The sequence below is a fragment of the Genypterus blacodes genome, unplaced genomic scaffold (assembly GCF_046128005.1).
Source record: "Genypterus blacodes isolate CSIRO-AG114 ecotype Tasmania unplaced genomic scaffold, CSIRO-AGI_Gbla_v1 ptg000156l_1, whole genome shotgun sequence".
NCBI lineage: Eukaryota > Metazoa > Chordata > Actinopteri > Ophidiiformes > Ophidiidae > Genypterus > Genypterus blacodes.
Window position 1 is genome coordinate 11,255,556 of NW_027466957.1, and position 24,034 is coordinate 11,279,589.

Sequence of the window (24,034 nt, forward strand, 5' to 3'; positions counted from 1 at the left end):
ACTATCACGTTAAATTTGTCTCCATAACACACACAGAGAAAACACTTTGTTGTTTCTACCCTTTCCCGAGTTGATGCTGGAAAGTAATTTTGAGGGGATATAGTGTGGAATGCTGTTTATGAAAGGGGGAGACCTCAGGCCCCAGAGGATCAACGTATTCAACCTAACAATGGCCAACTTCTTGCCATCAAACATTCACATATAACTTCTAGAAGATGATTTCAGTAAGTGAACACCAAATATAGCTTACAATAAAACAGCCAGTGGCCTAGTTCAGACGTAATTGAGCTGAAAAGTATCAGTATTACTTTAGGGCACTGGATCAGGAACCTTCTCAGGCACTCATGAACATTCCTTCCTCCTGCTAAGGAACTGCGACCCATTTTGCGCTGGAACTACAGTTTTTTGAACTGATATTTAGCTCCTTGTCCAGCACAGCTGCTCTCCAATTGCTGGGTGGAGCTTTTAAGCACTGAAAAGAACACAATGGCCCAAATGGCTCCAATCGGTAGAGCCGTCGCTGTTCTTGGAATGCCTTTGGGAATGTGAGCAGTGAACTTAATTCCTTCCCCACATAGTTCCAGGTCATACTGTCCCTGATTTAGTTGTGAACCTTGGGTCTGAAATTCAGTTCAGTTCACTTCAGTTCAGACCGTGCCTCTTAGCCAAACACACACCCTGGCTCGTGGCGGTGGATGCTGTGACGCGGTGCCGGGCCGGCCCTGGAGGGAGGTCTGACGGGAAGATTGAGTTATCATCTCCGCACAGCTGCCTTAGGGGCCACACAACAAGGTTATCTCTCCGTCTTCTGCCCTTGAGCCTCTCTGGATGCTCGCCAGCGCAGCTCTTTCGTCTGGCGGTCCCCACTGTCATGCCTCGGCAGCCTCTCCAAGGCGACTGGGAAGAGCCAACTGCAGAGGTGGCGGGATGGGATGGGGAGAAGGGATGATGCTCCAAGAGAAAAAGGCTTTGTGTTGGAGAAAATGAGCAGATTAGCATTAAGGGAGAGGAGGAAAATGGAAATGAGACGCTCTGATCCTTTTTATAGAAACAGTCTTTTACAGTAACGTTGTGGGGAGTCCTTTCATAGCCCGTAATCAGTGTCATGTATCTGTGCTCATGGGGGGGGGGAGAGACCAGGCGAGGGCAGCTGACACACTGCTTCCACAGAGGAAGGAGCAAAGCCCTGTAAATCCCTCCGGTCTGTGGCCCTGAGCCCTCCTCAGCCTCACCGGCCTATCAACAGGCAGACAACGCGGGGCTTTCTCACGCCACACAGGCACCACTTCCCCTTTCTCCGTTGTCTCCTCCGCACCCCCGTCTCCCTCCGTCCCTCTGTCAGATCAGATCAGGCAAAGGTGCTGGACCTCTTCCTCATATCACATCTCCAGTCTTTCCTCCTCTGTGTCTCTCGCCACGCTGTTGGTTTTCTCATGCTGACGCTGTTTGCTTTTGCTCCTCGTCTCTTTGTAGAAATGTTCTTTGATGCATTTTCTACAGTTTGTTGATTTATCTGAAGCTGCAGACTAAAGTAGAACTCGTACCATAACACAAGCCCATGCCAATAAATGCAACGGGTATAATGTGTGTTTATCCTGTGATTTATTTATCTTGAGTTATTACAATCTATCCATTTGGGACCGCAGACTGAACTGGTTAGATGCTATTTGTTGTTATTGTTGTTGTTCTCATCTAAATTATAAGGCACTCAGGTCATTTACATATGGGAAGCACATTCCAAGCCCCTAACAGATCCTTTGTTCCACTGCATATACTGGGATTGAGGCAATAAATCTGTTCTTTCATCATGTAAACATCAAAAACCTCAGATCCAGATTGTGCAATTTATCCAGTCGCGTAAATTCCATGACCGGAGTGAGGCCATGTAACCGCCGCAGTAAGCCTCTTCAGCGGGTGAGTTATTCCCGCACTGTGATTACGCAACATTTCATTTCAGTCAACAGCGGAATCCTATTACTGCCATCCATGTATACGGATCAGTTAAATCGATCTTGATCTAGCTTGATCTTCAACACGGATAAATATGTGTGTTTTCCCATCTGGTTCGTCTAAGTGCTTCAAGCTATCTCCGACTGATGACTCAGCGTTTGTTTTTGTTTTTTTTGTGGATAAGCGAACACACCAAATGAGTCTGGTCAAAGTACTGTAAATAACTCTATGTGGAATGTACCCACAGTGTCCCAGGGTGACTTATAGGGTGCAGCAGGCCCGTGTAGTCGCCCAGCTGTACAGTGGGATTCCACAGTGGGCAGAGTCGATGGGCCGGCCTGCCTGTCACCCTACACAACATATTCATTGGAGCTGACGGTAGACTTTATGGGTGTCAGTTAGGGGGCTGCCATAGAACCCAAACACAGGGAGTAAAAGCGGGCCTTTATGCTAAGAACAAAAGATCTACAGGGGATCCAAATGTAAGGTCATTGCATAACTACGGCGACTAAAGGACGGGGGGATGGTGACAGTCCAGAGGTTGAGGTGGTGGAGGGTAGAGATCCTGCTTCAAGTCACAGTCACTTCAAGTCATTGGAAGCAGAAACACCCATGAGGAGGGATGTGACTCCAACTTGCACTGGGGGAATCATTGGAAGGTGACACAGGTAGTGATGCGTCGCTCCAACCCAGGCGTGCGCTCAGGGGGAAAGTGTTTCGTATTCGTTTGCACAAAGTCGTTTCTCACTCTAGAGAACGCTGCACACTGCAACAAGCTGAACGTGACTCCGGTGTTACGACTTGTAGTTTATCACAATGACTTCCAGCAGGCGCTTCTTCCTTAATATGCGACTCGTGTATGAGCCTGGAGTTGGATATATGGAGCGAGATCACGCAGCACATTCACACCCCCGAGGACGCACTGAGGATGTGCTGATATCACCGCTAACCGATCACACACTCATGCAATTATCATCACTCTGCTCTCCCTAATAGGCGCGTGAGTTGTAATTTTCCCCCTTTTTTCTTCATCTCATCATCTCTCGTCTTGCATTGTTCTCCCTTGCTCATCTCATAGTTACTGACGAATCTTCACCCTTGCCGAATGCGGGGAGACGCGTGATTGTTCTAGAACATTGCGGTATGATAATGATATTCCTCTACTCCTATAGCAAATGATACCGCACATGCTGATTATGATTAATCCTGGCAAGCCATTAGCATTGAAGGTACTTTCCATATTGTGTCAGGTGGACGTGCAAGCTTAAATATCTAGGCTGGAGGTTTATTTCCTTCATATATTTCAGTTCCCTAAATGTTAGTTTAAAGATATTTTACAGATTTATGCCCGCTCAGCTTCTATGAGGGGTTTAGTTTTTACACATATGAAAAAACTTTACTTACTAAACATACTCATTACTACAGTTTATTACACCAGATACAAGCAACAAAACAATAATATGGCACAGTGGTGTCCTATTATAGTCTTCCTCTCTTATCCATCTTTTCCAGGACTTTGAAAACAGAGTTATATCACATTTTTCAAAGAGAACAAAAAACAAACACAAGCCTGGCAGGAAATAGAAACCCACTGGTGACTCATCTTATCTTGTTTTGCCCGGAACTCTAGTTCCTGCTTGTGTGCGTGACCTTTTTTAGACCACTAAATGATAAAAAAAACGACGTAATTTTGTAAATATCTATGAAAACAAAGCAAGAGCAACTCTACTTATCTGCTTGTTAAGGCTCCAGTAGTAGATGGATGTTGTATACCAGCAGAAACAACGTTGTGTAATGGTTGTAGCTGTTGTAAATAATATGGAAGCATATTTGTGAAGAATAACATGGAGCCCTAAAGTCAACCCTGTTAGTTAGGTGTGAAAATAAGTCTCTGTAAGAAGGTTATAAAGTAAAAAAAATGTTTGTTGTGCCAGGCAGAGCAGTTGTGATGCTCTAAAACTACAGAGACGTCTAGTATGAAGACAGCTGCTTGCAAATGAGCCTATAGTTCTCAGAGGGCATAGAAGTCACGCTCAACTTTCTTAAGATGGAGTCGAACCACTGCAAAGTTAAAAACAGACAGGGTCACTTGATTTGGTTCCTTTGGCTGCAAATCTCTGCTCTGGATTGTTGTTCTTAGCCTATTAACCCACATAAATACAGGCTTTCTGTGTGTGTGTGTGAGTAAGTGTGTGTACGGTGTGTGCATGTGTGTATCTGCGTATCAGGCAGAGATATCAGAAATCGTGGTTCTCCCCGCTTTGCACAGCAATAATCTGCCTCCACTGATAGACGATGCAGGAAACGGTTACTGTCGCTGTGGGGCGAGCTCATTGTCACAGAGCGCCAACAACTTCCCAAACAGGAACAGGGAGTCGAGGGTTCACTGCCATTGTCCCTCCTGCAAAGTTATTTAATCCTCCATATTGTCCTTTCTGTTTAGTTTGCTGCTGCCGTTTCCTATTCAGCTCGTGCCAAGGTATTACTGTGTTGTGGAACACACTCAACTCTCTTTTTTGTGCTGTATATTGCTTGCAGTTGTTGTTGGTGTGTTTCCAGAAATGTATTCTGCTGCCACTGCCTGTCCAGCAGAAAGGCAGGGAGTGTGTTTGTGTGCGCATGTATGCAAATAAGAGTTTGGATGCTTCTTTAGATTGCGTATCTGTCTGTCCCAAGAACCCAATGAACCAAACTACCACCATTTGTCCGACGTGCATGTTAGGAGTGCAAAGATGCAGAGCGTTGGCTGAGATGACCGACTACATTTAGGGTTCCAGCCTTCCCAGAGGAGACTGTTGATGAATGTTAAATCCCTGGCAGGGGTTGTCTAAGTTTACTCGCAGTCTTGCAGTTTGTGCAGAAATCCCCCAGGTTGGCAGTTTATTGAATGTAAAGCAGGGTGGCTTAAGGGGCCGAGGCTCCAGGGGGGATGCTAATATTCCAGCGTTGCCCTCAGATGGAAGAACTGTTCTCCTTCTCTCTAAGCCTGATGTATTAGACGCCAAATCTCTGTTTAAATGTCGCACATTTGCCACTCACGACTGTTGAGGGGTTGTTATGGAAACTTTAAAGGGGACATACACATATTTCCATGTTCTTATTTTCTCCTTTTAAACCTTCATTACGTTGACATGCACTCACTGCTCTCTGATTAATTTTCCATACTGTGATGTAGGCAAATTCCTTGCATGTGTGAGCATACTTGGCCAATAAACCTGATTCTGATTCTGACCTTACGTAACGCGTCACGTAGCCTGGCGGTATACGACTTAATCACATTTTTGCTTGTAATCGCAGTAAGGAGAAATACTTGCATGTAAACGTACTGAATGTTCTCTAAACACACACAAACACACACACACTCCGTAACACTTTAGAAATGTCGAAAGATAACTCGCCCCCTTCAATGCTCTTGATTTTACCGTGCAGCTTATCTGGTGGTTAGAGCAGATAAGAGGCGATGCTGAAATAAGTGTTTTGGCTGCGGCGGATGCTCGATATTCAGAGTAAATAAAGATTTCATGTTTTTGAATCAAACTCAAAGTGGCTCTCGGGCGTCTCGTCTGCACACGTCCCGCACGCCGTCTTCTGCAGCTCGCCTGCAATTTTCGTGCATATTCCGCAGATCGCTTCCTGTGAAGGGGGCGAACTTGTGTTTTTCTAAAATGGGTCAGCAGATGTGAGTGAGAGAAAGGGAGAAGGAGAGAAGGTGGAGGAGGAGGAGGAGGAAGAAGAGGAAAAACAGCCAAAGTAAACTGTTTGCTTTGCAGTGTGGGCCGAGAAGAGAGAAAGAGTGGGAGAGAGAGAGAAAGAAGCTCACATCCACGCTGGAAAGCCTCTTTTCCCGGGCCAGATGAGATCACTGACTGTCCCTCACATCCACACAACTCTTTGTCATCGCTTACTCTTGTAATCTTCTTATAGTTTCCCCCTCCATATATGCCAGCTGATCTTAATTTCAGGTCACGTGTCAAAACATCCTGCCCTTGTGTGTGAGTGTGTGTACATATGCTGTATCTGCGCGTCTCTGACAGAAGCAGGAAAAATTTACAGCCGCTCTCATGCCAAGAAGCCATAAAACAGATAAAACTCTTTTATCTCCCTGCTGCCCACTACATGTTCCAGCCCACTAACAGCTGAGTTAATCCTTCACGGTGGAGTTGATGTGTTGGTTACACCGCACACACACACACACACACACACACACACACACACACACACACCTGCACACACACACTCCTGTGGCTGATTCATATTTCAGCGAAAGCATTTAACCTGCTGACCTACGATACTTTCTGGACGTGTTGTACATATTGGAGCCAGTGTTGTGCCGGAGTCATGTACTTGATTTAGCCTCTGTGTTCTGTCAACAAACATCACTGGCATCGAGGAACACATAATCGTACTTCACCTGGTTCCCATAATGTCCACATGTGGTTACATTTGAACCCCCTGCAGGCAGTTTAGTGGGTGGATTGTAATGGCCGCTGTCTCTCTGTCTGTCCATCACAGCAATAATGTGGACAGTTGTAATCCAATCATGTAATCCTGATGGTGGCGCTGTAACAACCACTTTGATCTTCAATTTATAGAACTTTCCATAAATCCTTCTTTCAAAACTCTTATCCATTCCTGCATCACCTCCTACAATTGTATACAATTTTATCTGGACTCAGTTGGAATTGTTTTGGATATCCCTCACAGTTTGCTGCCAAAGTGCCAAAGAGTGAATGTGTCCACTGTAACAACATTTTGTATACTTTTGCACTTGGATTTCTAGTCCGCAGAGAGACTCTGGGTCACATCTCAGATCAGACAAAGGAATTAGTCATCACCTTATCGCTGGAAAAAGGAGCATCTACCAAGCCGCACCCTTTTTACTGCTCTTGACTATGGAACAATAAGTAAACGGAAACTGAAAGTGATAAATGACAACGGCTGAGCTATCAAATGTGCTCTCATCCGGGGGGAAAGCTTCTACTCTCGCTTATCTGCCTTCTAAAGGTTTCCGTCAAGTCTTATTCATTACAGATACCCCAATTTCAGTTAACATATGCATCAATGAAAGAAAGACGTGTATATGTTGCATAACGTGAATGAGAAATGCGAGTGAAATTATCTGACTCCTTTACATTGACACCAGTGAATTGAGCGATTGAGTTCACATGACATTTTGAAATGAAATGATTTTGCGTGATGTGAGCCTGAGGAGAATCAAAGTTGTAACATGCCCGGATACGCACTGAACGTTCCACTACGTCACGCATTTGTTTGAAGTCGGATGTGTTTTCCTTGTGTTTTTGCAGGCACACAAAACCGAGCCAACCAGTGTCCTGTCAACGAGCACGGGTGCCTGGACCTGGATGTGTGTATTCATATGAGCAAGGTGTGTGACGGCGTCCCCGACTGCTCCGACGGCTGGGACGAGGGACCCCACTGCAGAGGTACAAAACAAAAAACAAACATACACGCAATATTTCATCATTTTCCAGGTGATTTTAGACATTTTAGCACCAGAATGAGAGAGAGAAAGAAAGAAAGAAACTGAATTCATTCATCCTCGCTGCAACACCACAGCAGTGTTGTCAGATTTCTCTGCTCCTGAGAGCCGCTTGGAAAAGCTGCTCCAAGGTGTGAAAGATGCTATCCTGATATGGACAGATGGCAAAACTAAAAAATGAAAAAAATGTGTTTTTAGACATAGCAGACCGGTCTTACACTCTCCCAAACACATGAAGGGTTAATTAGCAAAAACAGATAACTCCTTTTTATTTCGCCTTCCCAGTAATATCGATCCAATAGAATTGATCCGTTTCTGCGAATGAATGCTTCACCGTTTTCTCCTCCGTCCCTTTGTTGTGGCCTGCCAGCCTCTCTGCTCCGTACAAACCCGACACTTTCCCGTCTTCCCGTGCAAAACTATAATCTCCACCCCAATACAATCTGCTCTATTAGTCCCATTTAATGAGCTGCCCTGCTTTGCCTCTGACAATGGCATTTTCCCATTCTGGGGGAGGGAGAAAAAGTCATTAATTTATCAGTCAGTCCAGCCCGGCAGCTGTTTCCACAATCCCTGTGGGAATGATGAGCATTCAGCTCTGATGCAGCTGAAGAAGAATCCCATCAAATCCTCTATTAATTAGGGAGCATAGATGGATGAGAAATGAAACATATTGAGTCCATAGTGTCTGTCTTTGTTGCAGCAGACAAAGGATCAAACCCGACGCCTGCCTGTAAAAGGGTCGGCTCCATCCCCAGACACACTCGGGCCTGTTTCTAGCTCGACCCAGCCCCCCATGTTGGCAGTTCAGTTCAGCGCCCGTTTGCTTTGTGTCGGCCAGTCGCTCCAAAGCGGTGATGTGTTGTTATACAGTATCAATTCCATCCTTTTCCTGGAACATGAAATCCATGGGCCAAATATTGACATTCAACATCAAAGTCTCCATGGAGCAAAGTCCTGAAGCGAGAATCAGCCTGCTTGGTTTTCAGTAATCTGCACAGGCGGAACGCGTTGAGTCATCAGCTGTAAAAGTTTCAGAAGAGCTGTGTGGCTGATTAAACGCACAGTTGCACAGAGTGGGTGAGAGTGTTTGTATCCCACACGCTGGTCATCAGGAGAGACCAGGCATTACACAACGCGCTGATGATGTCATCCGTTCATAACACACTTGCTCGCCTCTCTCCGAGTACACAGGTCCAGCTGTCCTCTGGAGGCAGCGGTCAACGCGCGTACACACACACACACACACACACTTCAACGCTCACACGCACACACACATCTGTGCCTACATGTGCTTGGTATGCACTCACATGTGCACACAGCCCAACACTCTCACTCTTGCAAAACACACCCGTCCCCTCCCACGCAAACACACCAGCAGTGTGTCCGAAAATGTTGGCGTTGCTGTTTGCGTTTCAGGGAAAAAGCCTGGACTTTCACAAGCATCCTAGTGTTTGCTCGGACAAACTGTTGGCTTGTGCAAGTTATACCTGTGTGTGTGTGTGTGTGTGTGTGTGTGTGTGCGTGTGCGTGTGTGTAAAGGCACACTGTGTCATTCAAGCGCAAGTAAGTAATTCCGCCTGGCGTTGTTCAGTGGAGCAGGTGAGGCCGGGAATTTTATCGCAGGGAAATTTGGGCTCTAAGCGTTTTCACACCGTGCGGTAAGGTTTGGGATTAGGCGCGGCGTTCTGCGATAGCGAGGGGAGTAACCTGGCACGAGCAGCGCTGCCGGGATGGGTGGCGAGGTTGATAACGGCTGCTGAAGTGCCCCAAGGCCAGCCTGATTAAAAGCATTACCTGTGGTTTGAATGAACGACCCTGAGTGGATCATTTACAGCAGAGACATAAAACCCAGACAGCTGACTTGAGGCCAAGAGTTGTTCCATCTCCCCTGATACATTTATAGTCTCCGATTAGCCTCACAGGTTTCGTGTCTGACGTGACATTCCACAATGCCATTGATGGCAGGAAAGTTCCTCCCCTCTGTATATCCACCAAAACAAAGGGCACAGATTTCCAAAAGTCACAGTGGGAAGCGATGTGCAGGCAAATTGGAATCATCCTTTCAGAGTAAAAGAGGAAACACTTGTGCCTCTTCAAATTTTGCTGCCTTACTCAGGGGGATTTTATTCTCCAACAACAATCCTGCTTTGTACAGAGTCAACATCCTGTGCTCACTAAAGCTGCTTTTTGTGGAGAACTAAGGGCTTTTTTGGAACTCCAACAGTACCGCTAGCAATGGAACAAAGACCTAAGAGGAAGTTCTGGAAGTTTGGGCGACTCTATGGAGCCTCCGTTTGGACGTCTCCTAACAAAAGAGATGGGGAAGTGGTGCTGTTGTTGGGGCTCTAGAATGCTGTGTCAGCACCAATTTGGGGTTTGTCAGTGGGAATAGAAATGTGTTTGTACGAGGACCTTCTTTCATGAACCAGAGCAGCTGCATGAGGGTAAAAGCATATACACGAAGAGCGCATGCCGCAGTGAAAGAAGGCAGTGTATTCACAGTGACATATGGGAGGAATTGTGCCTTGCTCAAGGGCATCTCAAAGACATACAGTGTGTTGGAAATGTTCCCTTGTTTGATGATGATTTTCAGGGGAAATTGCATCTGAAGTCGTTCACCTTCGTTGGTGTCTTATGGAAGTTCAAGCGTTTCTGCCGATACGTGGCTCTACATCCCTCAAGCAGCTCTATAGTCGACTCACAGTCTTGTAGAATGGACCCTTGGAGAATCACAGAAGCTTTTCCCCCATAATGCGAAGAAGCTTGAGGGGATGTGTTGGAGATGTACAGGCCATACAGGGCGTTGTAAGAAAAAGGCCAGGCGTTCCCATCATTACAGCATAACACAGCTCCACTTGGGAATCCCCAAGATATGTTAAGCTTTTATTGTGGTGTGCATAGCTGAAATCTTTGCACTGGTGAAGGAATAGCACTGGGATCCATAACGGTCCATTCAAAAAGCCAAATAAGTGACCTAGTTATGACGAAAATGACCTGAAATTCTGTCAAAATGTCGGAATTTCCCTTTAATGTGGCCTTCATGGAACAGCGGCAGTTATGTTGTTTTGCGCTATGGGTGAAAGCTGAGTCTATTCATTGATCCCCAGGCCTGCATTTGTTCCCTCTCTGTCATTTTGTGGGTAATGGGGCCTCACCGGGGGGCTGGGGGGGCCTTTAAGACCTGTTCGCCTCAGAAGTGACTGATTGATAGGGAGGAAAAAATGGGGTCACAGCGAGACTCTCCAGAGCTTTTCCCCTTTTCCTCAGCCCTGATGCATTTGTTAATGCGTGCAGTGGGCTTTCATTGTCCCTCACTAAGTGGCGACTCTGAATCGCTTAGAAGCTCCTTGAAGCCGCCTGTGGAAATGCTTCGCTGTCGTCTTCTCTCGTGTGCTTGGGTCTTAACCTAAATGACTTTATTGACTGTACTTGGGGTTGTCCTGCGTGACGCGACACGTTTTACTGCCGGTCCTCTGGCATCTTTGTCTACGCTCTTTAACTGAGCCTCTTAAATCACAATCGCAAGAACGGCAGATCTGAGAGACGTCCACGTGGGGTTACTCCAGTGTCCCATGTGTTTGAGAATGCTTTGTGCCTGCTGTATGTTAACTCCTGTGTGTATTTGTACGTTCGCGTTGGAGTGTGTGTGCGTGTGTGTAAGTTTAGCGTTGTGTGTCTAGCCTCTGTTTGCTTATTACTCAAGCTGCTGCCCTACTTTTGTTTGCATATTGGTAACTTTGCCCCCTTTAATAAATACACACACACACACTCACATGCCCCTCTCACACACAGCAGTACTCCATATATAATTCATTTGGCAGTAATTAGTTTTCTTCTTACCTATCTGCTAAGTTGGAGTGGTCGGTTCCCTCTTGCTGTTGCAGTGCGTGTCATTTCTTGGCCCCCTACTGGCTGTAAAGGGGAGGTGCAGACAGCCGGGCACTATGACACCAAAAAACCATCACCGACCTATTTTCACCTGCAAGACGATCTAAGCGACTTTCCTCTGCCTTGCTGCAAAAGTTACATCTGGGGGAGTCGTGTTACAACTAGTGATGGTTCAAACCCCCGATTCGTTTCCATGCAGGTGTCTCAACCCACCAGCAGGAGATGCTGGTGCAGGGACCACGATAAGAGGACACGGCCGAGCATTTTCTCGCAAATACTAAGGCCATATTTGACAGATTTGTCTACAGTCAAGTGTGGTTATCTGCACACCTTAGACAAGAATTCTTATTCCTGCAGTAACTTCCTGGTGAAATGAAAGAGAATCAATCTTAAGTTAAATCATTGCTAAATAATAACTCAACTGCCACAGGAAAGCCACAGTTCTTCTGGTGTTTCCCTCCCTACATTCTTATAAAAAGTAGGCGGATTTCATAAGCAGCTGAAGAAGCAGAGATGAGGTAACCCGGCGGAGGCCCACAGAAAACCAGTAAGTTGGTATCGGCTGCAGGTAGAAGACGGGTGAGCGTGTGTGGACTCGTCTGCAGACAGTGAGAGCACAAAGTAGGAATGTCCCCGGAGTTACCTCACACACTACAATGTCACACTCTGGAATATTGAGTTTGAGCGTTTCTTTTATGGCCGTTAGACGCGTTGTAAGGAGAGAAACGTCATCTTTCATGTTTAGTAAGCACGGCGACAGATTCTTTTCCAGTCTGCTGGTGGATAGACAAGCTGACCTTTCCGAGGAGCGCTGGGTTTATGAAATCATTGAGTCATGAAGGTTTTTGTTTTGGCGGTGACCCCAGCGTAGCCCCGTCTCCGTCTCCCTCACCTTGCTTCACCTTCTTCTGTCCATCTGTCAGCTTCACGATTGGATTTTAGAGGAAAATGTCAAACCCCCAGCCCTGTTTTCCTCTATATTGCATCTTCAAATTGCCCTTTTCTTGCGATTTCTCTCTTTTCCCCTTCATGTATACACTGATCTGACCTTTGTCCAAACACAGGCTGTGCATTTTGTGTCGCCTTCACTGAACAAAATGGCCATTTTCCCTCCAGCAGTGTCCTAACAGCTTGGCTCTTGCTCCCTGCCGTCTGTGCTTTGGACACGTTTTAGATGAGTGAAATTGAGGGTTGCCATCCATGCAGTAACGGGATCAATGGCTTTGGCATGCTTGTTGAACACTGAAGGCCTCTAGTGTGTCACTGTGCGATTTGTTTGCTTCGTTCATTAACCCCTGGTTAAACGTCTGACACACTGCTGCTGCTGTGTGTTTGCTGTCGGAGCCATCGACACACTGCAGGACCTCCAGCCTTTTTCTCCTCTCCTCCTCCCTCCTTCCTCCCTTTTCTATATTTGATGTCATTTCATGTTCACATTTTCTATTCCATCTCCTATCCATCTCCTTTTCTATGTTCTTCCTGATTTCATACAACTACAATTCTGTCTGAGGTTCAAGCTTAAAAAAAAAAGTTGAAATTCCTCGAAAAGTCATACAAATTGGATTCCAACATCAGAAAAATAAAAGTTTTAAGAAAAGACTAAACGGTGAATTAGAGTCACCAAGTAATATTTTTGTCTGTCACAATTTGGGACATGCATTATGGGAACTTGGATCATATCGAAAGTCTCATCAGACGTCATAGTTCCCAGTTTGTGTGTGTGAAGGAAGTGAAGTTTGTTAAATCATTAGTTCAGCACTTCACCGTCGTCTGCCTCTAGTTAGCGGCTCAGGTGTGGCGAGAAGCGACCGTGGACATGAGTAGACGTAGAGGTAGTGTAGGTCTCTGGTTGCCTGCCTGTGTGTGTGTGTGTGAGAGAGACTGGGTAAATGGATTCGATGTGGGCCACAGTGTTCGCCGGGGGCTCTTCCTTTCAGTTGGGCCACGACAAAAGGGCCATTGTGTATCAAAGTGGCCACAGGCTTTATATAACAGAAGCCCTTCACCGGTCACATCTCTGCTCTTCACAGCCATACGATCATTAGCCATGTGCAGTGTGTCTGTGCCTGCTCATTGTTTTCTTGTTGTCGTGTTAGAACGCTGAATTAAATGACATCACGCAGCAGTGGCCTCTTTTCTCTGTTTACTTATTTACAGTATTCTGCACAAAAGCCTTGGTAAATGATTACATTACAACAGATCTCTAGCTGATCTGTGTGTGAGGTGGCTCTGCGTGTATGTGTGTGAGTGTGTGTTGGGAGTAGCAAGCAAAAAGTGACATTTTTCAGTGTGTTTTTTTAAAAACATGGCTGCAAAGTATGAATCACTGCAGCCTGCTTTCACCTGCTGTAGTTTCCTTTCAGACGTTGGGGCCCGACACAGTGTGGGTCACAGGCCTGTCTGTGCCTTGGCGACACTCATCAGCTGAAGGAGTCAAATCTTCCAGTTTCAGGATGTGTCGCAACACAAAAGCTAACAAGGGATTAAAGGCGTGGGTGTCCTTCATCCTATGCAACATGATTATTCATCATTGTGCCCTGTGGTAGTTTAGAGCAATTCTCTGCGTGTGTCATCCTAAATTAACGAGTACACAAAGTCAAATACCTGCGCAGACCGTGGGAACAATCCATAGAAGAAGAATTGACAACTGCAGCAGAGAACGGCATGAAGTTTGGAGGAGAAACTGCTCCTTTTCCGTCCCCGTTTGGCAAAATCATAAAGTTCTTGAGGAAGATTTTCTCTGGGCTGTGGAACATTGGTCACTCAGCTCTCATCTGCCCCCTAGTGGATATACATTTATCTCCGTAAAGTGCGCGCAAAGTAAGCATGCAGAAGTATGTGAGCGACGATGGCGGCGATTGTGATTAGTCTGCATGCACCTCACGCTGTGAAAGTGAAGAATGTCAAGGTCCTAAGAGCAGAGGCAGCGTCATTGCCCCCCCATCTGTGACTAGCCACACACACACACACACACACACACACACACACACACACACACACACCCCTGTATGCGGGGTGCTGAGAGAAGGTGTGCGGCTCCCTCTTTCATTTCCCACCTACGGGCCGTGTCCTTGAGTTCTGTCTGGGGGGGATTTAAGATGGAAGATGTGACCTCACCTGTCAGATCCACTCCTACACCTTCATATCTGATCCCCACGGCAGAGATGAGATTGGACACGGCAGCGTGGCTCTGTGAAGATTGCGGCGGGATTAAGATAAACATCAGAAATCTGATATGCAAACAAACCTGTTGAAGGAAGTCATTACTTTAATCGGGCCTGGTTTAGCCTCCATTGTTAGCTGGGATTTCCTGCCCTTCAAATCATCTCTGAAGAGAAAGGAGACGTGATGATTTACAGTATTTACATTTATGTCCCAACAGTGTTTCATGTTATTTTCTGTGTTTCTCTTTTTGTCCACTTTTACAGAAAAAGCCCCAGCCTGTGACTCCCATGGGTGCCAGTTTCATTGCTCTGTGACGCACGATGGGCCGAAGTGTTACTGCAACAACGGCTACGAGGTGGCTGCAGACGGAAAGATGTGTAAAGGTGAATTACTCCATCATGGCCATAGTGAACCTAGACTGCCTCCATTTCTCCTTTCAGGCTGTAAACAGGGAGCCTAGATGAAAGTGACAGGGGAAGATAACAGGCGGGTGCTTGTTTTAAAAAGGAAGTGACTGGACATGTTCCCACTCAGGTCACCAACTCTGATTAGGGCCTGTAGTTGGCGCTGTGGGTCTGTTTACTCACTATTGTTTTCCCCCGCTGGCAGATTTCAACGAGTGCAGCGTGTACGGGACGTGCAGCCAGACGTGCGTCAACAGCGAAGGCTCCTACACCTGCAGCTGTGTGGAGGGCTACCTGCTGCAGCCGGACAACCGCTCCTGCAAAGCCAAGAATGGTGAGAAGAAGAGCATGCATACACACACACACACACACACACTGAGAGAGAGAAAGAGCTAAAGAGGGACCAGAGTGCAGCTCACACTAAAACTAACAAGCTGTGTTAAACGTGAGAAGTTTGACAGCTGGAGATGCTCCCTGCTGTGTTCTATTAGAGCGATTACATCAGCAGCCCTGTTAGTTTAACAAGCGAGCGGCGGTTTACAGGCGTACAGTAAATATGTGACCGTCAACTCTTCCATCTCTCTTCTTCCTTCTCTCTTTTACGTCGTCCGCCTCCCCAGAGCCGGTGGACCGCCTGCCCATGCTCCTGATCGCCAACCTGCACGACATCCGCTGCACCTCCCTGAGCGGCACCACGTCCCGCCTGTCGTCCATCCCCACCAAACAGACCATGGCCATGGACTTCATCTACGCTCAGGAGACCGTCTGCTGGATAGACGTGGGCGACACGCCCGCCGCCACCCAGCTCAAGTGCGCCAGCATTCCCGACCTCAAGACCGCAACCGACATCCGCACCATCAACATCTCGCTCAGTCTGCACCGTGAGTTCTTTGTTTGGGATTTCTTATGTCTGTTTGTCGGTACGGTTACTCAAAATGCTCGTGTGCAGGCTGGTTATGATGTAGTGAGGAACGTCTTAAATTTGGTTACCAGTTGCCAAGATGGTGGCACTGTGATTGCCATGTTGTAGCCTGTCCTGGATTCTTTGGATCGATATGTATCCATCCACATAGGCCACGCCCATTTGTGCCTACAATTGTCACAAAATATCACTTGTAGATTGGTTTGAAATGGTGCGCTCATTCTCATTAATGAATCAGTCAGTCAGTCAGTTTTGTATCAAACACTAATCACAGCCTCTTGTTAATTGGAGGCTGTGGTCTGAGGTTTGCTCTCTGAACGGCGTCTCTGCAGTTCACCAATGTTGTCACGCGCCTGGCGGACCAACATGAATGCCTTGCCTAAGTGTTTGGTGACAGCATGCAGGTAATTGAAGTTTTCTCGCAAACTCGCCGCGTTTGTGTGAAATTTCCCTCCTTCACTTCAGGAATCGAGCGGTCAACTTTGCGTCTGCAAATGTTAAGTTGTGAGGCGCTACGGCCAAAGCTGCTCATAGCAGCATAAAAGTGCCAAGAGAAAACGCTGAGTGCAGCTTTATTTTTCAAAAGGTTTGTCTTTGAAGAACAGGAGGCCCTGACACGCCACTAAATCATCCCTCAGAGGCAGCGTGTGTGTGTGTGTGTGTGCGTGTGTGACTGACTTAAAGGGGAGCGATGCATATCAGGTTGCCAGCGTGCACCCAGACGTTAGTTTGCACATTGCTCGACAAGCAAACAGTAGCCTACTGTGGAGGTTGATTTATGTACTGACTGTGTGGCGACTCACAGGCTCGGAATTGTAGTTTTCTGCCTCCATGTTTAATTCATCCCACTGTGATCGACTCCATCCCACTTCCTGTTATTGATTTACAGCTCGATGACACTTGGCAAGAGAGTGGTCCAAAAAAAGTCATCTTCACCTCCCCATGTCCTCCCAAGTATGTTCTGGAATGTTTCAAAAGACGCTTTGCGCGCGTGTGTGTGTGCGCGCGCTTGTGTCTGTGTGTGTTGGTGGGTATAAAATGCACAAATGATTATTGATGACAACTGAAATGTCTGGCCCGTAGACAATGCTCTCATAGGCAAACACCCCCCCCCCAACCCACACATGCCGCTAGCATACGCAGGACATTGAGAACTCACTCATACATAACAGTCATGATTAATCACTGATTATGATCCTGCACAAGGTTTGTTTTTGTTTTTATGGCTGACAGCCGTTACGGTCTAAGAAGGGGGGGGGGGCGGGCGTGCGGGAATGTAGACAAAACAAGGTGTGTGTGTGTGTGTGTGTGTGTGTGTGTGTGTGTGTGTGTGTGTGTGTGTGTGTGTGTGTGTGTGTGTGTGTGTGTGTGTGTGTGTGTGTGTGTGTGTGTGTGTGTGTGTGTGTGTGTGTGTGTGTGTGTGTGTGTGTGTGTGTGTGTGTGTGTGTGTGTGTGTGAGAAACGTTCCCTTGAGAATTAGCCCCAGGCGTTGAACTGCAGACTTGTAGAAAACAAGTGTCGGAGGGAGCTGGGTGTGTAGAATGTGGGACGTGAAACCCTGCGACTCCATCACAAGTGGCTCAGCTCGGATCCAAGCTGCTCAGACAGAGCTTAAGTAACCGCTGCCTCTGCTGACACACACATGCACACTCGGGGGGGCGCAGCCCGGCGAACCCCGACCTTTACTAAAGTTGTATTTTTCCACTTGACTGACTCGCGTCCCCCCTGGTCCTCGTCTATGTGTCTGAGGGGGTTGAACCAGGGAGAGGGTTAGGGGGGGAGATGGAAGGTAATGATTTGCTGTACCTCGAAGGTGTGTGTGTGTATGTGTGTCTCTGTGTGGGTGTGTGTGTGTGAGTGGTGGTCATGCAGATGGTATTTACATTCCTCTGCTGGGTTATGTCAGCCTGAACAGTCCCTACATTCCTGTGTCCGTCTCAGGTCTTGTCCAGTCAGGTCACTTTAACACACACACACACAGACATAGCTGGGCACACACTTACACACACACACACACACACATACACACGTTGACCCAAATACCTTTGACTGTTGCAGCGTTATTTAGTTACATATTAGCTTTTACAAATTCATGTGTGTGGCGTGATGTGACTTTTATGATGCTGAGTCGACATATATTTTACATTGTATATGTATTTAATATATACAGTATATATTAATATTTTATTATTACGCTTCTTAATTCATTAATTCATATTTTTTATTAATCTGCTGAATTTAATGTAATTTCAGTCAAATTGAAAATTTTATCTAACATGATTTAGGTATGAAAAAGGGCAATTTGAATTAAAAAGCGTTGTGTCAAAGACTTTCTACTAAATGAAAGAAATGTCTCTGGCTGTGTCCGTCTGTTTACATGGTCCAGTCCTTTGCGTGTGGGTCACTGTGTATGTGTGTGTCTCCTAACAGTCTGGGCTCAGGTGATCTCCTGATAGTATAGAGGGCAGACCTTTGATGGCCTTTGATGGATGTGGACGGAGCTGTGGTGGGAGGGGGGAGGGGCAGGGTTCACACAAACATGGATGATTTATGGCCCCTGAGCCTGAAGGAGCAGAGAAGATTCTGGGACGAGGGTTGCAGATGTGCGTCGCTCTGTCCGTGTGTGTGTGTGTGAGAGAGAGATTCCCTGACTGGGAGGATAAAGGGGAGCAGAGCTCTCTCTCCTGCCACCGCCAGGGACCTGCATGTCTCCCCATGTCCTTCTGTCTTTTTCGATCCAGCCTTCCTCTTCCTCTCCTCTGACCTTCACTCTGCATTGGCATAATTATTTTTTTCCAGATAAGTCCCTCTCTCTCCCTCTCTCTCTCATGCAGCTCTTCATCATTTCCTATTTTAATGTTTTGTTTTGTTAACAGTGGGATCATGTCTCATTAGTGCTGTCGTCAGGATTTCCTCCTACACCACCGATCGGCTCTCCTATTGGCTCTCTGCTCACGGGGGGATTGACCAGTGAGAGTGTCTGTTAGGAATTATGAGCTTTAGAATGGAGGCCATATGTCAGATCCTTATGGAAAAGCATAATCTTTCAACTCAGAAACGGTGCTGCTTAGAGGTGGCAGAGGTCACAGCAAAGATTATTAGGAGCTTCTCAGCAGAGGGGGGGATTAGAGGAAAGGACCTGGCCTCTATTCTGCTTTACGCTCGCATGCAAATAGAGGAAATCACACCGACGTTCAAACTCTGCGGCGCTGCTCTTGAGCCTGAGGCGTTGCCGCTGTGTGACTAGTTTGGAAACTGAATGTGTTGGTGGCAGTGTTTGTAAATAACTGTGCCGCTTGTACAAGTGTGAGGTGTGTGTGAAATGTTTCTTCAGAGCAGTGTGAGGGCGTGTTAAGGGCAGGAAGAGGCAGGGGTTGGGAGGTCAGGGTGGGTGGACGAGGAGAAAGGGGGGGGTGGGTTCATTCAGTTTCCCAGCAAACCTTTTTTCTTCCCTCCCTCCACTTACCAGAAACGGAGCGAGTGGGCACGGCGACACACAGGTCGACGGGTTGCACAACCCAGTAGTAACGGGGTTACGCAATCGGGCCTCTGCTGTGTATCTGAGTCTAATCAATGCCTCGTGCAGCCAGACATGCAGCTGGATTTCTTTAAAGAAGCATTATGGTTTTAGAAGTGATACCAATGGGAGTATCACTATTCCTCCTGGCTCCATTACTTTCCCCCGCCGTCAGAATCTCAGTTATGAAACATCTTGTCCTGTTTTTTTTCTCTCTTTTGCTCTCTGGGAATTTATTTTATTAGACCCTGTATTTACAGTACTTCCCCTTTCATGAGATATCCAGCACGTCTGATGATTGTCAATAAATGATGGAGTTAGTAGGAGTTACACCAGGAATGGTAGTCTGTCAGTCAGTACGAGGGGAGAACAGACACACATACGTACACACACATACGCACAGCAGGTGAGGAGATCTATGTGCAGAGGGACTCGCTACATTTACACGCACGCCATAGGCACAGAATGTGAGTAAGACGTATGTTTACATGGACGTGGAGAGTTTATCTGAAGTAATGTGGATTAGATTATAACACTGCTCTTCTACTGCGTTATGGAACAGTTAACATAAACATAAAACGACAACATGATATCACAAAGGTGCAGCTGATCGATCTTTCTTGATTGTGAAAACATTTTGAAAATGGACAAAGGCAAATCAATACAAAATTGGTGAAGAATAAATAGTTGCGTAATAGAGAAGATGAGGTAATCAGACTATGATGCATGCCTGTCTGAATGAATCCATATTTACACATTATTGCATATCCCGGTCTGTTACTCTGACTCAGCACAATTAGATTCATGCTGATTTCAGATGCATCATGGTGCATTCAAGACTTTTGATTAAAATCAATCGATTTTTCACCTTCATCTGAGATTTAAAATGCAGATTAGCACATCGATTGTCCCTGTCTTTTCTTTCTCCCCATGACACATACACATACACACACACAAGCAGCAGCCCATCCCCCATTGTTGCCCACACTCCTCTGCTGCTCTCCTTCTTACATTGTTCTGCCAAACGTTGGTCCCGGGTGGCGCAGGCCTTTTGAAGCTGTGCGTGTCTGTGTGTGTTGGATGGGTGGGGTGTAGAGCGTCTACATTGGGCCCAGATGTGGGGCTCCACTCTGGCTCCACTCCTCAGCAGCACCATATAGCCATTGTTGGGGCATCTCACTCCACCGCAGGGATTGTTGGCTCGCGGTCTGTGTGATATACCTCAAGCATCTTCCTAGTGATTTGAATAGCTTTGATAGTGAGTGTGTGTGTGTGTGTGTGTGTGTGTGTGTGTGTGTGTGTGTGTGTGTGTGTGTGTGTGTGTGTGTGTGTGTGTGTGTGTGTGTGTGTGTGTGTGTGTGTGTGTGTGTGTGTGTGTGTGTGTGTGTGTGTGTGTGTGTGTGTGTGTGTGTGTGTGTGTGTGTGTGCAGTGCAGGAAGTGTGGTGGCAGCTGTGAAAACACGAGGCTGTATGGGAGTCGGTGCATCTTCAGGTTCTCTCCCCGCACACAGCTGTGGTCTCCCTGTGGTGTGGGACTCCTGAACCTCCTGCTCTCATCGCTCTCGCAGCGAGAAGTGAAGTTTTTACGCCGCCCTCCGCCGTCATGTAGAGTTTCAAAGCGCCGCTCTTGAGGGTATATGTGGAATGAAGGTTCCCATCAGAAAAAACTCCCCCTTCAATTTCTTTTGAAGTTGTTTTGCTAAGCAAGGAAGTTTTAACGTCTCAGGTTGAGAGCGAGACTGTGCCAGCGGTTGAATCTTTTTTTGTTGCCGCGAGCGACCCTCAGATCGATCCCTAAAATATCAGAACCAGAACTTCACGCACATATGTTGATCATAATCTCCAGCCGGCGATGGCGGGTGCCATGATCTGTCTTGTGTGCTTATTCTTACATGTTTTGGGGCCGAAATTATATTCAGTTTGTCTTCAAGGTGTTTGGTTTTTCACAGCTTATCTTCAATATCAAACGGTAGCTTCCCTGCTGAATTGTTGGTCTGGATTGTCTTAATGATTTTCAATTGCAACTTTCTAATCTCTTTCTAATTTTCGTCCAAGATGCAAATTGATGCCTGATGCTGACGATGATGTGATTGTTGTTGCAGCAGGGAATGAATCCATTTAGCAGTTGTAGAAGAATCCAGCTCGCAAAACAAAGGAACAAAACTTTAGAGTGACATTTTGTTTTCCCATATGTCACCAAACTCATACCTGTCAGGAGACTCCACTGGTCCGAGTTCTGCTTTGGGAGTTCAGGCCTTCACCTCCACCTCCTCTTTGTTTCTGTGTGTGCTTGGTTTCTTCCTGTGCTTCATGTCCACAGTTGAGTGAATGGACAGCAGTGATAACCTGGTGCACCCGGCAGTGAAGCAACATGAAAGAAGCACATTAATTCAGATTTATTTTGCCTCGAGGATGAAAGGAGAAGCTTTGAAATCATGTCAATTTTCCTCTCCTTTTCCTCCTCATCCTCCTCTTCCTCCTCTCAGATGTGGAGCAGATGGCCATCGACTGGTTGACTGGTAACTTCTACTTCGTGGACGATGTGGATGACCGGGTGTTTGTCTGCAACAAGAATGGCCAGACGTGCGTGACCCTGCTGGACCAAGAGCTGTACAACCCCAAAGGCATCGCCCTGGACCCGGCCATGGGGTCAGTGCTCTGTGCCTACGATTATGACCTCAAATGACCCCCAGACACTGATTTGTCAGCATCCGAGCGAAACAACGGCATCTTATGACCAGACAATGTACTGACCAAGCAGGCGCACGGACGACTTGAAGAACTTCCTCTTAATGGAGGCAGACAGCTATTTGTGTGTCATGCATTGCGTAGATATACGAACACAAGCAGACACACACACACAGATGAACACACACACGCACAAGCAGACAGGCTTAAAATGGCCACAATGATTGTTTCAGGTTCCTTATCTCGGGCGAGTGTAATTCGAATTATGTTCCCTTTTCTTAAGTATCACTTCTCTATTTTTGGTTGTCCTGGAAATTAGTTTTCTCTGTGTTACATTGCGGTCAAGCTGAATTCTGAGCATAAATCTCACACGTTTTCCTCTCAGTAATGCCGTTCTTCCTCCCTGCGTCCACAGAAAAGTATTCTTCACAGACTATGGGTCGACGCCCAGGGTGGAGCGCTGCGACATGGACGGTCAGAACCGCACCAAGCTGGTGGACAGCAAGATCGTCTTCCCGCACGGCATCACCCTGGACCTGGTCAACCGGTTGGTGTACTGGGCCGACGCCTACCTGGACTACATCGAAGTGGTCGACTACGAGGGCAAGAACCGGCACACCATCATCCAGGGCCTGCTGGTGAGGCTGTGAAGGGCGCTGGATGGACGCACACACACAAACACCAGAATATGTCCTGCACATAGCACGGTCTTCTTCTTCTTCTGGTTTTGGAAACGTTGAAGACACTAAACCTTCACACGCAGCAACTCTCAACCCCGATGACCCTATTGACTCTGCAACATCTGTTATTCAGATCTGTCTCGTCACTGATTTAGTCTCATCGTCGCTTGAGACGGCGCCGTTTTCCAGTTGTCCTCACGTCCATGTAGGCAGAGAGGATCCATGGCCTCTCCTGGGGACGAGTCCTTTTTATTGCCTTGATTGATATTACTTAGAGAGTGTGTGATTTTCCTGGCTAGTGCCCCTCTAAACATATTAGTCTGGCCCTCACGAAGCTTGGCTCAAACTTATAGTGGAGTAATGATCTTAATGAAATCAGGGCTGCAAATGGAGGGGTGTGTGTGTGTGTGTGTGTGTGTGTGTGTGTGTGTGTGTGTGTGTGTGTGTGTGTGTGTGTGTGTGTGTGTGTGTGTGTGTGTGTGTGTGTGTGTGTGTGTGTGTGTGTGTGTGTGTGTGTGTGTGTGTGTGTGTGTGTGTGTGTGTGAGAAGGAGAGGGTAGGTAATATGATCCCAGCCCATACATCTTTCTGACAGTAGAGGAGAGCGCCACAGAATAGGCCCTTGTAAAACTCAACCTCTCTCTCTCTCTGTTGAGCAGCAGATGGGAAGTCAAGTCATCGTGCTGCCCTGTGCCAAGTTTACACAAAAACACACACTCTCTCTCTCTCTTTATCTCTCCCTCTCTTTCTGACAGTGTCTGTCTGTCTCTCTCTCCGTCTCTGTCTCTCTCCGCTCGTCTTTCAGAGACGTCTACAGATTTTTAGAGCCTGTCAAAGTCTGTTTTAAACTGATAAATGGTTTGAGCTTTGGCAGCATTGGAGATAGAAACGCGTACACAAAAGATATTATACAAGCTATTAGTCATCCGCTCTGAGGTGTTTAGTTAATCATGTCAGTGTTTTTGCCAACCAAGAACCAAGAAAACATTTAGATTTTCTGTCTCTGACGCCTCCGTGTGCCTCAGATTGAGCATCTCTACGGGCTGACGGTGTTTGAGAACTACCTTTATGCCACTAACTCGGACGAAGGCAACCTCAACCCCAAGACCAGCGTGATCCGAGTCAACCGCTTCAACAGCTCCGACTTCCAGGTGGTGACGCGAGTCGATCGTGGCGCAGCCTTGCATGTTTACCACCAGAGGCGCCAACCGCCAGGTACATACACTGCACCTGCACTCACAGCTCTGTTAACAGTTCTAATCACACACACGGTCACTCCGTCACCTTTATTTTCACTGCACACGTGCTTTTGTGTCCT

At 46.9% G+C, this 24,034-nt stretch overlaps 1 protein-coding gene across 1 annotated transcript in view; it reads left to right on the plus strand.

Moving 5' to 3' along the window:
* Positions 1-24,034, plus strand: part of LOC143012794 (low-density lipoprotein receptor-related protein 1-like) — a 76,909-nt gene that overhangs the window by 14,719 nt on the left and 38,156 nt on the right. Inside the window, exons 3-9 of the mRNA XM_076166100.1 lie at positions 7,257-7,394; positions 14,770-14,889; positions 15,116-15,244; positions 15,531-15,791; positions 21,836-21,998; positions 22,453-22,675; positions 23,742-23,931. Of these exons, the coding sequence (XP_076022215.1) occupies positions 7,257-7,394; positions 14,770-14,889; positions 15,116-15,244; positions 15,531-15,791; positions 21,836-21,998; positions 22,453-22,675; positions 23,742-23,931 (1,224 nt within the window). The remainder of the gene's footprint in view (positions 1-7,256; positions 7,395-14,769; positions 14,890-15,115; positions 15,245-15,530; positions 15,792-21,835; positions 21,999-22,452; positions 22,676-23,741; positions 23,932-24,034) is intronic.